The sequence below is a fragment of the Trachemys scripta genome, chromosome 15 (genome assembly GCF_013100865.1).
Source record: "Trachemys scripta elegans isolate TJP31775 chromosome 15, CAS_Tse_1.0, whole genome shotgun sequence".
NCBI lineage: Eukaryota > Metazoa > Chordata > Testudines > Emydidae > Trachemys > Trachemys scripta.
This window is the reverse complement of record NC_048312.1, coordinates 22,703,318-22,716,081: the sequence shown is the minus strand read 5'-3', so window position 1 is coordinate 22,716,081 and position 12,764 is coordinate 22,703,318. Positions and strand designations below refer to the sequence as shown.

The following is a 12,764-nucleotide window of genomic DNA, read 5'->3' as shown; positions in this document are numbered from 1 at the left end:
GCCCAAATTGATAGAAGTTATAAGCAACTGAAAACATGGTCTTTATAATGAAAAGATCAGGCATTTTCAACTAGAATCAGCACTCCGAGCTCCATCTGTAATAGGCCAAATCTGCAGTCAGTTACATCCATGCAGCTACACCACCCAGACCAAATTCTTCAGTGCCTTACACTCTCTGGAAATGGGAATGCACAGAAATAACTGAGAGCAGAATTTGGCCTAATGCATGTGTGGTAGGTTTGTAATACATAATGGCTAAGCTTTCTGAACAGTTCTCTTCACCTGTGACTATAATTCACTCGCTGCTATAACACTAGTAAGTTATCCCTCTCCTTACAAGTGAAGATAAATGTCAAAGCAGAGATTGGCCATCATTTATTCTCTATTTATTGCATTTCTAAAAAGAACTTGTTGTAATAAAAGCAAGATTCTGGAAATGGAAAACTCATTAAATTGTTTTTCACTTAGGGACCCTGGTGGCAGTAAAAGTACATTTAAAAAAATCAATAAGGACAAGGCAGCAAGGTATAGATGGGAGCACTTTATCATGGATACAAAGGTAACTTCATTGCTAATTTATACTTTACGAGCTAGTCCAACTTTCAAAATATTTGTTTTCTCTGTTTTGTTCCCTCATGTGACTCCCTGATTTGATCTTTCTGCTTTGAAACTTGTGACTGCAAGACACGTGGCTCTCTGGATTCTGATAAAAAATGTTTGAAGACGGATTACAGAAAGAGCAATCGTTAGCCAGATGCAGGAGTGTAGCTGTGGCTTGGCTGAATAGTAACTAGTGATGTTGCTGGAAGGAAATGTACTACGAAAAAATATGAGAGTCCCTGAAAATATTGGCGTCTTGCCCCTTTGTTAATTAATTGGGGCCTCAATCCTACTTGCCCATATTCAGATGAGTAGATCTTACTCATACAAGCAGGCGACTGTCAGCCATGTGAGAAAGAATGATGCAGGTTAGCAGAATCCAGTTCCAGTTTGCTCGCTAGCTTTTTAAGGGCCCCATCCTGACAAACTCCAACGGTTACGTTGGTTTTTTTAACGTAATTAAAAGGTAAAAATGTAAATTGGAAAACAAAGCCCAAGTGCTGAGGGCAGTACAAGAAACCGAAATCAAGTATGGCATCTAGAGAAAAGGAAAGGGAGGAGAAAACGAGGCCATTCAGATGAAAGGCTTTTTAAGATTATCGAAAATTTAAATCTTTAACTGAGGAGAAGTGACATTATTGAAGGCAACATCAGGTGTATTACAGAAAATGTTGTGGAGAATTTTGATGCGCTTCTGCTGAGATAGTCTGTGTTTCTGAAGAGGTGACGGGTGCTCTCTCTCCCTCTTTATTATTTATTTATTTATTTACTATTACTACCACTACTATTACTACTAAAGGTCTTTGCATGAAAACAAAGGAAGTATAGTGCCCAGGGGTTAGACCAGGAGACATATGTTTATGACTTTGCTTCAGGAATTAGTAGCAAGAGTTGCTGAACTTCTAAAAAGACATCATAAAAACAGCCGTACTCGGCCAGACCAATGGTCCTTCTAGCCCAGTATCCTGTCTTCCAATGGTGGCCAATGCCAGATGCTTCACAGTGAGTGAACAGAACAGGCAATCATCGAGTGATCCATTCTCTGTTGTCCACTCCCAACTTCTGGCAATCATAGAGTAGGGACACTCGGAGCGTGGGGTCCTCCATGAACTGATCTAGTGCTTTTTTGAACCCTGTTATATTTTGGGGCTTTACAACACCCCCTGGCAAATATCCTTTGTAATAATAAAAAAGAGAGGAGAGAGGGGAATCAGCAAATCTTACAATATTCACAGAACTGTTTCTAAATAGGATGTTTTCCAGATTCCCATGTGGGATTAGGTTAGGGCCCAAATCAACAAGAATCAAGGAATCCAAAGTGAATGCTGATGTTGACATTCCTTTCTGCGCGCATGTTGCTGCGGCTTTTTTTTCCTTGCAGCCTAAATTAGACAAGTTTCTCTGTTGTCATTTACATTGCCATTATTTAAATGTAGGTTTTCATATTTGATATGAAATCTTCTATTGAGATATGGATTCCTCCAGGGTATTTGCAATGTGATACATTCTGTTTTGATTATCAAGCGTGCAGATTTCAGTCTGCTGAGGTTTCATATTTCTGACACAGGAAATTGATTTCCAGGGTGTGGGAGAGGTGGAGGCTTGAACACTTATCTCTACAGCTGTGACCTTTTTCTCCCTGGAGGTGAAAAAGTTGAGGATTTCTTTATTAGCAAACCTCTATGAAGCTGCTATGCTACTTGTTTGCAAAGTATACTGGTCCACTTGGCACTAATGTCAGAGCCAGAGAAAGATGCAGAGAACAACCCAAAATGAAAGAGACTCCCAATTTAGCAGTTTAGCCAACCTGTTGAATTCGCTGCAGAAAATCTGCGGGGCGCAAAAAAGCCCAGAGGAATCCAGTATTGACATTAGATATGGAAATACAGTGCACCATCCCTGTCAAACGTTGTTATAAAAATTCCCCTCCTTTATTTTCCTTCTGGGTAAGAAATCCTGCCAGAAAGCACCACGTAGTCAGCTTAGCAGGAAGACAAACAAGAAAACATCTATCATAAGCGTCTCTCGGCTTAGTGGTCTGTCATCTCCCTATAGTCGAACTCCTCTGGGCAGCATAAGTTCCCTAGTCCCCAGCTCTGAAGACAATACCAATGTGAATACAGCTCCCATTGATGTCACCAAGGAATGTGAAGACAGTGAGTCAGTACAGAGCAAACAAACCAGAGAGGATGAAGAGCCTGTTTCCCACTGTAAGTTGCCTTTACTTGACTGCACAGTAACAAATGTATTTGCTTCAACTGTTGCCAAGAAGATCTTTATCTTAAAGATACTTCTGGCGGTAGTAGGTTGTATGACTTTGAGCAGGTCACTTAACCTCTCCATTGTTCCTTCTCTCTATCTGCAAAATGGGGGCAACAAAGCACAATCTCAGGCGAATATTAAGAGGCTTATTTAATTAACGTTTGTAAAGTGTTTTGGCATCCTCGGACAGATGGCACTACAAAAGTGCATGGTATTGTTATATAAATCAGCACATAATGCTTTTCCCATTACCAGGTTTCTTATTTGCAATGAGCACTACAATCGCTGGACATGAAGCAAATCCTCACATTTTATCTGGCTTGTGCAAAGGGCTTCACAAAGTGGAATGTCCTTTTCATCTTTCCTGTCTGCTTTAAAGACAGAGGTAATCTATTCTAAAATACCTTTATGGATAAAGGGCTGCATTGGCTTCATGTACCAGCAGGTGGGTCAGTGAGGTGTCATTTCACTCGAGCAATGTTGCCAGATGGGCAGAGAGGACTGAAGCATCTTCCTGGAAAATCATCAAAACTACTTTGCAGTTTTATATGATAATACAAATTTTATTTGTCTGTATCGGTGCAGCCTTCAGCCATAGCATGCTGTGAGCTGCATTATAAGGTAAGTTTAACTCCTGCTTAAGTCCATTGATGTGCCGTACGCACTGTCTATCCAGGTGCTTTTTTTGTGCTGATATACTGTAGGAGAAAACTATTTACCAGGAATTCAGTTTGTTTTATTAATCTACATATTCATCCTGCTGCTTCATTTTAATTAATATTATTGGAGGAATTGGGTTTGATTTGCTAGATCATCATGTCCAGTTCTCAGTTGAGTTCAACTTTATGTGCCAGTAGGTTTGGACATCCCATTACTAAGTTCTAATATATCAAGAAAACCTGATTCACAGCTTCAAAAGATTAATCCTCTCAGCTGTGTTATAAGGAAAAAAGTACTTTGCCTAAAGTGAGCAGGAGAAGGGACTGTGGCTCAGAAGATCATGGTACAATTTCTTTTCAGCAGCCCTCACTATGATGAAACAATTTGAAACCATTGTGAACGAATTGCTATGGATTTGCCATTGTTCAACCCATCAAGTTATTCAGATGGCATACAATCCACAACTCGGCAGTTTTCAATAGAAGATGTCTCACAAAAGTAGAACAACTTCTGTAACAACCAGCTGACCCACTGTAATTCCATATGGGGCAGTGGAACTACATAGATATTTTTTTAATTTGGGACTGTTTACTAATGTACACATTACTCATGTATTAATAGCATTTATTTGTATTACTGTGGCATCTAGAGGCCCAAAACAAGACTGAGGCCCCATTGTGCGTGGTGCAGTACAAACACAAAATATGAGACAGTCCATACCCCAAAGAGCTTACAAAATAAGGCAGACAAAGGCTGAGTGGAGAAACACAGGCACTGAGAGATGAAGTGACTTTCCCAACAGGTCAGTGGCAGAAATGAGACTAGAACCCAGGTGCCCTGACTCCAAGGCCAGAACTCTGCCCACTGGACCACACTGCTTCTTAGAGGAAGCAAAATAAATTGAACACACTGTTTAGTGAAGTATAGGCAATGCCCGGTGTACTCTGGGCCAAAATAATGCTAACCTCTGCATCATTCAGGTATTGTGTTCAGAGGCAAAAAGGAAATTCTGCATCAGCTTTAAGACATTTTTTAAATGATTTTGTTTTTTACCAAGTGAGCTCTGCAGATGAATAATGCAATCCTGACTGTTCTTGGTGTTAATGATTCGGACATTGCACTCAGTTTACTTTCTGCTCCTGGGGGCAGGACGTAGACTTTTTACAACAGGGAAGGTATGAGAGCAAGCGTTGGTTTTTCACACTCAGGACGCAATTGAGGCTTTTGACAATGAGGAAGAGGTGCATCTTTACTTTCCCTCTCTCTTATGACCAACAGTGGAGATGATAGGAAGATTCTGGGGACTTTAATCTTCTAGACCAGGGGTAGGGAACCTGTAGCACGCGAGCTGATTTTCAGTGGCACTCACACTGCCCGGGTCCTGGCCACCGATCCGGGGAGCTCTGCATTTTAATTTAATTTGAAATGAAGTTTCTTAAACATTTTAAAAACCTTATTTACTTTACATACAACAATAGTTTAGTTATATATTATAGACTTATAGAAGGAGACCTTCTAAAAACGTTAACATGTATTACTGGCACGCGAAACCTTACATTAGAGTGAATAAATGAAGACTCGGCACACCACTTCTGAAAGGTTGCCAACCCCGTTCTAGAGTTTAGTAACCCTCAACAGCACCCAGCCACTCGAATGATCGCTGCTCCAATATTTACCGCAGATACTAGCTTCATTTTTCTGTTAAAATTATCACACAAACTGATATTTACACTGTCATCATTAGGCTTCTGAGTTAACGTTCCACTGAGATGAATGGGAATGGTTGACACCTCCGAGGTATTGTTTCCGGTGGTCTGTTTGCACGCTCAAAATGACAACTTTCGGGTCACTTCCAAAATGTGAACCGAAGGTATTCTTCATATTTATAACAGCTAGAAATTAAAAAAAAAAAAAAAAAACTCACTTTCTGCAGGACAACACTACAGCAGTGGATGGATTCTGAGGTAAATTCTGTAGCCGTAGAATCATGTTAAACACCAGGACACCTCGGAGCCGGAACAGGAACTGGATTAGAACAGCTCAACTGCTTATTGCTCAAACAGCCCATGAGGCTCCCTATAACTCACACAGAAGTACCATTGAGATGACACATGTTTATTGGAAAACATGTGAGAAATGTATTGCATTGGGCAACTAATCTGCAGATAAATGTGAACATGATTCTTGCAGAGGGTTTTTATTTTGCTTCAGGATTCAGTCTGTAATTTAATGTGGAGCCATTTACCTGGCTATAATTTAGTTTGTATTGTTTTGTGACTGCTACTGTATCGAACCTGCTTCCACAAGTTTGATTTCCAACATCACTGACTGGGTGAGGAACTACACTTGTCCAAAGGTTCTGTAAGTCACATCATGTTGACAAGTCAGACGTGGAAGCTGCCATCCTCACAGCTGTGGTATAACAGGCAGGTCAGTTCTGAGGTTGTCTAATTTCTCATTCAGGCTCCCTCTGATTTGTTAAAGGTTTTACAAAGTAGATTAGCGTTTCAAGCTTGCTTTCTTTGCCACATCTAAAAACTTCTTTTCATGTATACCAACTGTATCATCCCTGTTTTGAATCACACAGCGCTAAATGTAATCCTAATTTTTCATGGTTACTGCATAATGCATTATTTGTGCAAATCATTTGAAATGCCAGGCGTTTACTTCATATTGATTGAAAAAAATATGTAGGACTGTATCTGAGAAATTAAATGCTAACAGGATTGCTTCTGCTTCTTTAACCAACAATTTAGTGGTGCAATTCCCAGTCTTAGAAAGATATAAATTCCAAAGGAAAGTTATACATATTTGCACAAGGGATCTTCGTTATAAAGCTTGCACTTTAATTGTAGGCTTTCCTCTGGTGTCCATCACTGTAGTAGCTGAGCCTCTCACATACATAAATGGATTTATCCTCATTAGGACCCTGTGAAGTACGTGAATGTCATTAACTCCATTTCACAGATGTGCAACGGGGGCGCAGCATTTCAGCAGCTTTTCCCGGCTCAGACACAGAGTTGGTGGCAGAGCAGAGGTCCCAACCCAAATCTCCTGAGTCACAAGCCAGCATCCCCATCACAAGGCCAACCCTCTTTGCAGCTTTCTCTTTTCTAGTTAGTGCTTAGCTAATTCACAGCAGCGCTGTGAGGATTAATATTTACAGAGCGCTTTGAAGATATACATGCTAAGTACAGGTATTATTATCCCTATTCCTCAGAGGAACTGAGGGTCCAATCCCACAAAATGGTGAGCACATCCTAGCAGATGTGCATTGCTCTCCATTCCCATTGGGTGCTCAGCTTGGCAGGATCAGACCCCAAGGGTATGTCTACACTACAGTCAGAAGGCAGATTGCAGCATGTCTCCACATACCTGAGCTAGCTTGGATCTAGCTAGGCTCAGGTACCAATAGCAGTGAAGCCACAGCACACGGGCTTCAGTGCAGGCTAGGAACACGAGTATGTAGCTAGGGACCTGGGCAGGCTTGTACAGCTTGCACTGAAGTCCGTGTTGCCATGGCTTCACTGCTATTGATACTCAGGCTAAAGCTAGATTGGATGTGCCTACATATGTGCTGTTATCACCCTCCCTCCCCTGATTTCAGTGTGGACATACTGCAAGGGCTCAGGCTCTGAAGCCAGAGAAGAGGTGGGTTTTACAACCTGAGCTCCATCTTGAGCCCAAACCTCTAAACAACTATTTTTAGAGTCCTACCACAAGCCTGAGTCTGTAGACCTGGGCTCTGAGACTTGCTACCTTTTTTTTGCCATGTACACGTGCCTTAAGATTTGTGCAAGGTCATAGTGAGAGTCCCTGTTAGAACGAATCAGAATTAGAACTCAGGACCTTCTGCCTGGGTGCCTAGCACTCTTTAAAATCAGACCACTTATTTAGATGCTTAAATATGGACATAACACCCTAACTATAGGAGCCAGTTTCTTAAAGTTTTGGCCAATCAGGGTTTGTTTGACAACAGATTAAGTCTGTGTGTGTTCTGTAACCTCCTCTGCAATATTTAAATAGGTATTTATTATTTAGTAGCAGTTGTCATTTATATTACCACCCTGCTTGTTTGTGCATAGTGCTTTACTGGGGTTTAAGGAAAGGTCCCTACATTGAGGAACATACAGTTAATTGACTTTAACTTCAAGATGCTGATTCCCTCCTACAAGGAGCTAAGCCCTCATTTCCAGTGGAGCTCACTTAGCATCTCCTAGGATATGTTCAATACCTTGCAGGATCAGCTCAAAATTAGATAGATAATACAATGACTAATAACAGACGCTGGTGGATGGTGTCTAGGGAGAGGGAATAGGGCTCTGGGCAGAACACTGTATTGGTTATCTTATTGTATTTCTTGTGATGGGCTGTTTGCTTTGTTTAGTAGTTGGGCACCAAAGCAGCAGTGGATTAGTGGTGGAAAGGTCCTCAGAAGAAGTGAGTTTTGAGGAGGAATTTGAAGAATAGTGAGTTCATCTGGCACTCAGGGGGAGAAGGGATATTCAAGGTATGGGAAAACATGAGAGCACACAGTCACAATGGAGAGAAGGTGATAAAGGTGATAACACAATGAAAGTAGAAAGAAAGAAAAAGGATGGACAGGCAGGTCTGACCAAGTAAGGACTTGTTGAGGATAAATTATCAGCTTTAAATGCATCATGGTAAGGATATATCTCTCGTCAGATGTTAAATTCCGTAGTTCATTTTAAAGAAGGATGTAGTGACACACTAGATTAAGTTGTGATGTTTACAAATCTGGCCTAAGAATGCTAATAGCATGAGCATAGGAATTTTGAAGTGGGCCTTGGGTACAGTTTGTTAAAAGTTGCCTACTTTTCTAATTCCTGCATAATAATTTTGGATAAACATTAAAGAAGTTAGCGAACTTCTCATTTGTTATCTATTTCGGAGCCAAAGAACAGGGATCCCCATTTCCAGTCGTGAATAGTGGCTTGGTATATTTCAATTTCCGAGTGCCCAACTTGAGACATCTGAAAGGAAGTGCTGAATCTCCTCCCTCTGAAAGGCAGGTCCTTCTAAGGTGTCTTAAATTGGGCAACCAAAATCGCTCATCAGAATCAAAACATGAGGCCGGTGTGTGCAGCATTCCCTTGTAAAGAGAAGGAGCAGTGGAAGGTCCAGTGGGCCCATTTTTATAAATGTGTTTGGTTTTTTTCTCAGACCTACAGAAATTACTCCAGACCATATACGAAGATGTGGCAAAGAATTTCAGTTCAGAAGATATTGTTAAGAAGACCAGACTGCCCAGGTATGCTACATGATTGGATTCTACAGACCTAAGAGAGGCAGTTTACTACAATAGCGCTTACACTGTGCTATTTTTTTTCCAGGATAGTTGCTGATGAAATTCAATATTCAGTGAATTTAGAGGCCATTGACATTTCTCTGTATAGGTGACAGAATGGCCCATTTGACTGTGCACAATAAATGTTTATTTTCCAGGTGGACACTCAGTGAATCCTTCACTTACAAGAAAACATTTCATACAATGCCTGTATAAATCATCTACAGCAACTCTAGAGAGAAAGAGGCCATTTTCTTCTCAATGTCTATAGAATTGTTTATGCTGCTACCACTGCATGTTCCACATGCTCCCCATAAAATTTCCAGTGGAACTTCTATCAAATGCACTCTGTAATTATCCCTGGCTTTTAGAAATTTTCACTAGAGTAAACAGTTAGTGCAGATCAATTTTATTCATTCTCATCTTGGTATTGAAGGCTTAGGGTCACTGCAAAGAACATCAAACTGAACATTTTCCAAAAAAGAGAGCCTAATATTGCTGTCACTTATAGGCATGCAATGTCACTGAAGTCAGTGGCAGAACTTTGGTCTGCAAAAGACAAACAAGTAAAAAGAGAGGGACAACAGCATAAACCACATTTAAACTTTGTCCGAATGCTACCAGTAATAGTTGTGAGACTCAGTGAGAAGGACCTAGTCTTGACAAGGCTGTTACAGGTGCTGTGATTTCTGCAACTCAGAACTGGAATCTGTGAATTTCCTGGCTGCTGTGGGTGTATGGATTATGTCTCCTTATTAATTTTCAAGTGTTTTTCTGTCTAGTACTGTTTGTAAATACATATGGGCCAGATCCTCAGCTGGTATAACTTGGGATAGCTCCATTGAAGTCAGCAGAGCTACATCAAATCAAGCTATCTGAAGATCTGACCCACACATCTTTGGGTTATAAAACCCCTAAGCTCTGCAAGAAGCCATGTCTCTTCTCTCAAGATTGACAATCAGCTCCAGCACCAACGCTCATGCGCTGGAGAAGGTATATTCTGAACAGTTTCAAGGACGTTGTCTTGCCTTGCAGTTCACCACCAGTATATCAAAGGACTGAGAGAACATGCCTAGCGGCCTTTAAGGACCAGGAGAGCATACCGGGACATAGACCTAAAAGGTAGGAACGTTAAAAAAGAGTAATTGTGTGATGTAAAATGAGATATGCAGTCATCTTCACAAGTGGAAAACAGCTCATAAAGTCACATGCATGAATTACACCCAGCTTGGTCTGCTGTAAGAGACGGGGGATTGGAGAAGCTGTATTATGCATCCCCAATTACTAGAGTTGTGCATTTTCAATATTGGAATTTTGCTTTAGGGCTCACACTAATATTAATAGGAGCCAGGCAGCTGTGGCTAAAAACGTACCTTTGTGCATTTATATTCACTGGTAATCAAGATGAAACATGGTTTAACCTCTCCACTTTCAGGCCAGCTAAAACTGTGTGGAGTAAGACCCATTTATTGTCTGAGGATGTCTCCCACAATTTGCCAGCATTAGGAATGTGACACGGAGACCTTATGGGGCAAGAATGGTACATGGAACAGCACTGATCCGCTCTCAATTATTCTGGTATATAGAATTATTGAAATGTAGGGCTGGAAGGGACCTTGAGAAGTCCTCAAGTAAAACTAGACCATCCTGATAGGTGTTTGTCCAAACTGTTCTTTCAAACCTCCAGTGATGGGTATTTCACAACCTCCCTTGGAATCCTATTCCAGAACTTAACTATACCTGAAGTTAGAAAGTTTTTTTCCAAATATCTAATTTAAATCCTCCTTCCTGCAGATTAAGCCCATTACTGTTTCTCCTACCATCAGTGGGCGTGCAGAACAATCCTCTTTCTAACAGCCCTCAACATATTTGAAGACTGTTATCAGGTCCCCCCTCAGTCTTCTTTTCTCAAACCCAAACATTTTTATTTAACCTTTCCTCCATAGATCAGGTTTTCTAAATCTTTTTTTCATTTTTGTTGCTCTTCCCTGGAGTATCTCCAATTTTTCCACATCTTTCCAAAAGTGCAGCACTCACAATTGGAGAAAGTACTCCAGCTGAGGCCTTACCAGTACCAAGTAGAACAGGACAGTTACCTTCCGTGTCTTATATAGGACACTCCTGTTAATACAACCCAGAATGATACTAGCCTTTTTCGCAACTGTATCAGACTGTTGACTTGTATTCAATTTGTGATCTGCTATAACCCCCAGATCCTTTCCAGAAATACTACAGCCTAGCCAGTTATTCCCCATTTTGTAGTTGTGCATCTGATTTTTCCTTCCTGAGTGTAGTGCTTTTCTCTTATTAAAATTTATCTTGTTGAATTCAGACCAGTTTCCAATTTGTCAAGGTCCTTTTGAATTCTAACCTTATCCTCCAAAAGTGCTTGCAACCGCTCCCAGCTTGGTGTCATCTGCACTCCATTATCCAAGTTATTAATGAAAATATTGACTATTACCAGAACCAGGACTGATCCCTGTGGGATCCCACTGGAAATGCCCTCCCAGTCAGGCAGTGAACTGCTAGTGATTACTCCTTGAGTGCGGTCTTTCAGCAAGTTGTACACCCACCTGATAGTAATTTCATCTAGATCACATTGCTCCAGCTTTCTTATGAGAATGTCATGTGGGACTGTGTAAGAAGCTTTACTGAAATCAAGATATATCAGCTCTACTGCTTCCCCAGCCCCAAACCAGTAGGCCAGGATGTGGTGTTGAGAATTATTTCTCACACTTAACACACGATAATTATTGTGTTGAATTCACCTCTGAAATTGGAAAGTGGTGGCCTGAACTAGAGGCAATTTGGGCCTATCCATTATAATTGCACTGGCAAAGTGCTCACTTAAGGGTCTCTTAAGCCCAGAAATGGTGTGTGTTTGTCAGAAGGTAAAAAGGGGAGGAATTCCCTACTACAGAGGGTGTTTCAGTAACTGTCTGCCAGCCCCTGTTCGACTGCTTCTGTCACTACGCTGTGTCTCGTCTAAGAAATAGAGGATGGGGCTTCTATTTGAGACTTATTCAAACCCAGGCTAAACTATTGGCTTAATTAGCTATTAATTCAATACCTCTTGTTAGGCCATATTTCTGTTACAGGCAGGACGTGTGTATCTATGCAGCATCTCCAAGCTCATTTTTGAGTTAGGTTCTGATGGAATCTGACGCGTAATGTGAATTTGTCAGTGATAGGAGGAACAAGATGCCATCAGTCTTCCAACTCTCTCCCTTTGGATTGACTAACAGGGAAGAAAGGAGATCAAGCTGCCATGTTCTTCTCCTCCTCACCTTTCAGGAGCCACTGTCACTGTCAAAGCAAGGGGGAGCATACCACCACTGGGCCTCTGGCGAGATCTATTGCTGCCACTAAACCAGGAAAGAGGAGGGCCTGTGATGTCCCAGCCCTCCACTGAATCTAATTCCATGACTCAGTTTGCCCCAGTTTCTGTAGCCAGTCCTAGTTCTGTGGTGAATTCCCCACTACAGACTCAAAGAACACAAGACACATGTTATAATCTGACATTTACTGCAATATTTTTTCCCTTGGTCTGAGTTAAAGGGGAGAGAAATATCAAGTATAAATCTTATCTCTGGATGGCTCTGAATAAGTCTGTCATATTGGGAGTAATTCATCAGTGCCAGCAGGATGTTTCATATGCTGGAGAAGGCATACTTTGTACATTTTTGTCTTGTCTTGTAGTTCACTATCGGTGACTCTGAAGGATGACAGAGTAAACACAACATCCAAGTACCAAGAGAGCTTAATATCACTGGACCAGAGGCCTAAAAGGTAGGCGTCATTACAGAATCTAAACATGTGGCATGTAGTATGCTCCATGCTATCAGCTTCACATGTGGAAAGCATATGGCATCCACATGACAGATAGCATCTTATTGTTATAAGAAGAACAGGAGTACTGATGTGTTACTGGCGT

The 12,764-nt window shown here is 41.1% G+C and overlaps 1 protein-coding gene across 1 annotated transcript in view; it reads left to right on the top strand.

Annotated features, from left to right (window-relative positions):
- The window catches only part of CCDC60 (coiled-coil domain containing 60), a 108,787-nt gene that overhangs the window by 85,054 nt on the left and 10,969 nt on the right, over window positions 1–12,764 (top strand). Inside the window, exons 7-11 of the mRNA XM_034791610.1 lie at window positions 469–559; window positions 2,552–2,810; window positions 8,707–8,794; window positions 9,866–9,952; window positions 12,530–12,619. Of these exons, the coding sequence (XP_034647501.1) occupies window positions 469–559; window positions 2,552–2,810; window positions 8,707–8,794; window positions 9,866–9,952; window positions 12,530–12,619 (615 nt within the window). The remainder of the gene's footprint in view (window positions 1–468; window positions 560–2,551; window positions 2,811–8,706; window positions 8,795–9,865; window positions 9,953–12,529; window positions 12,620–12,764) is intronic.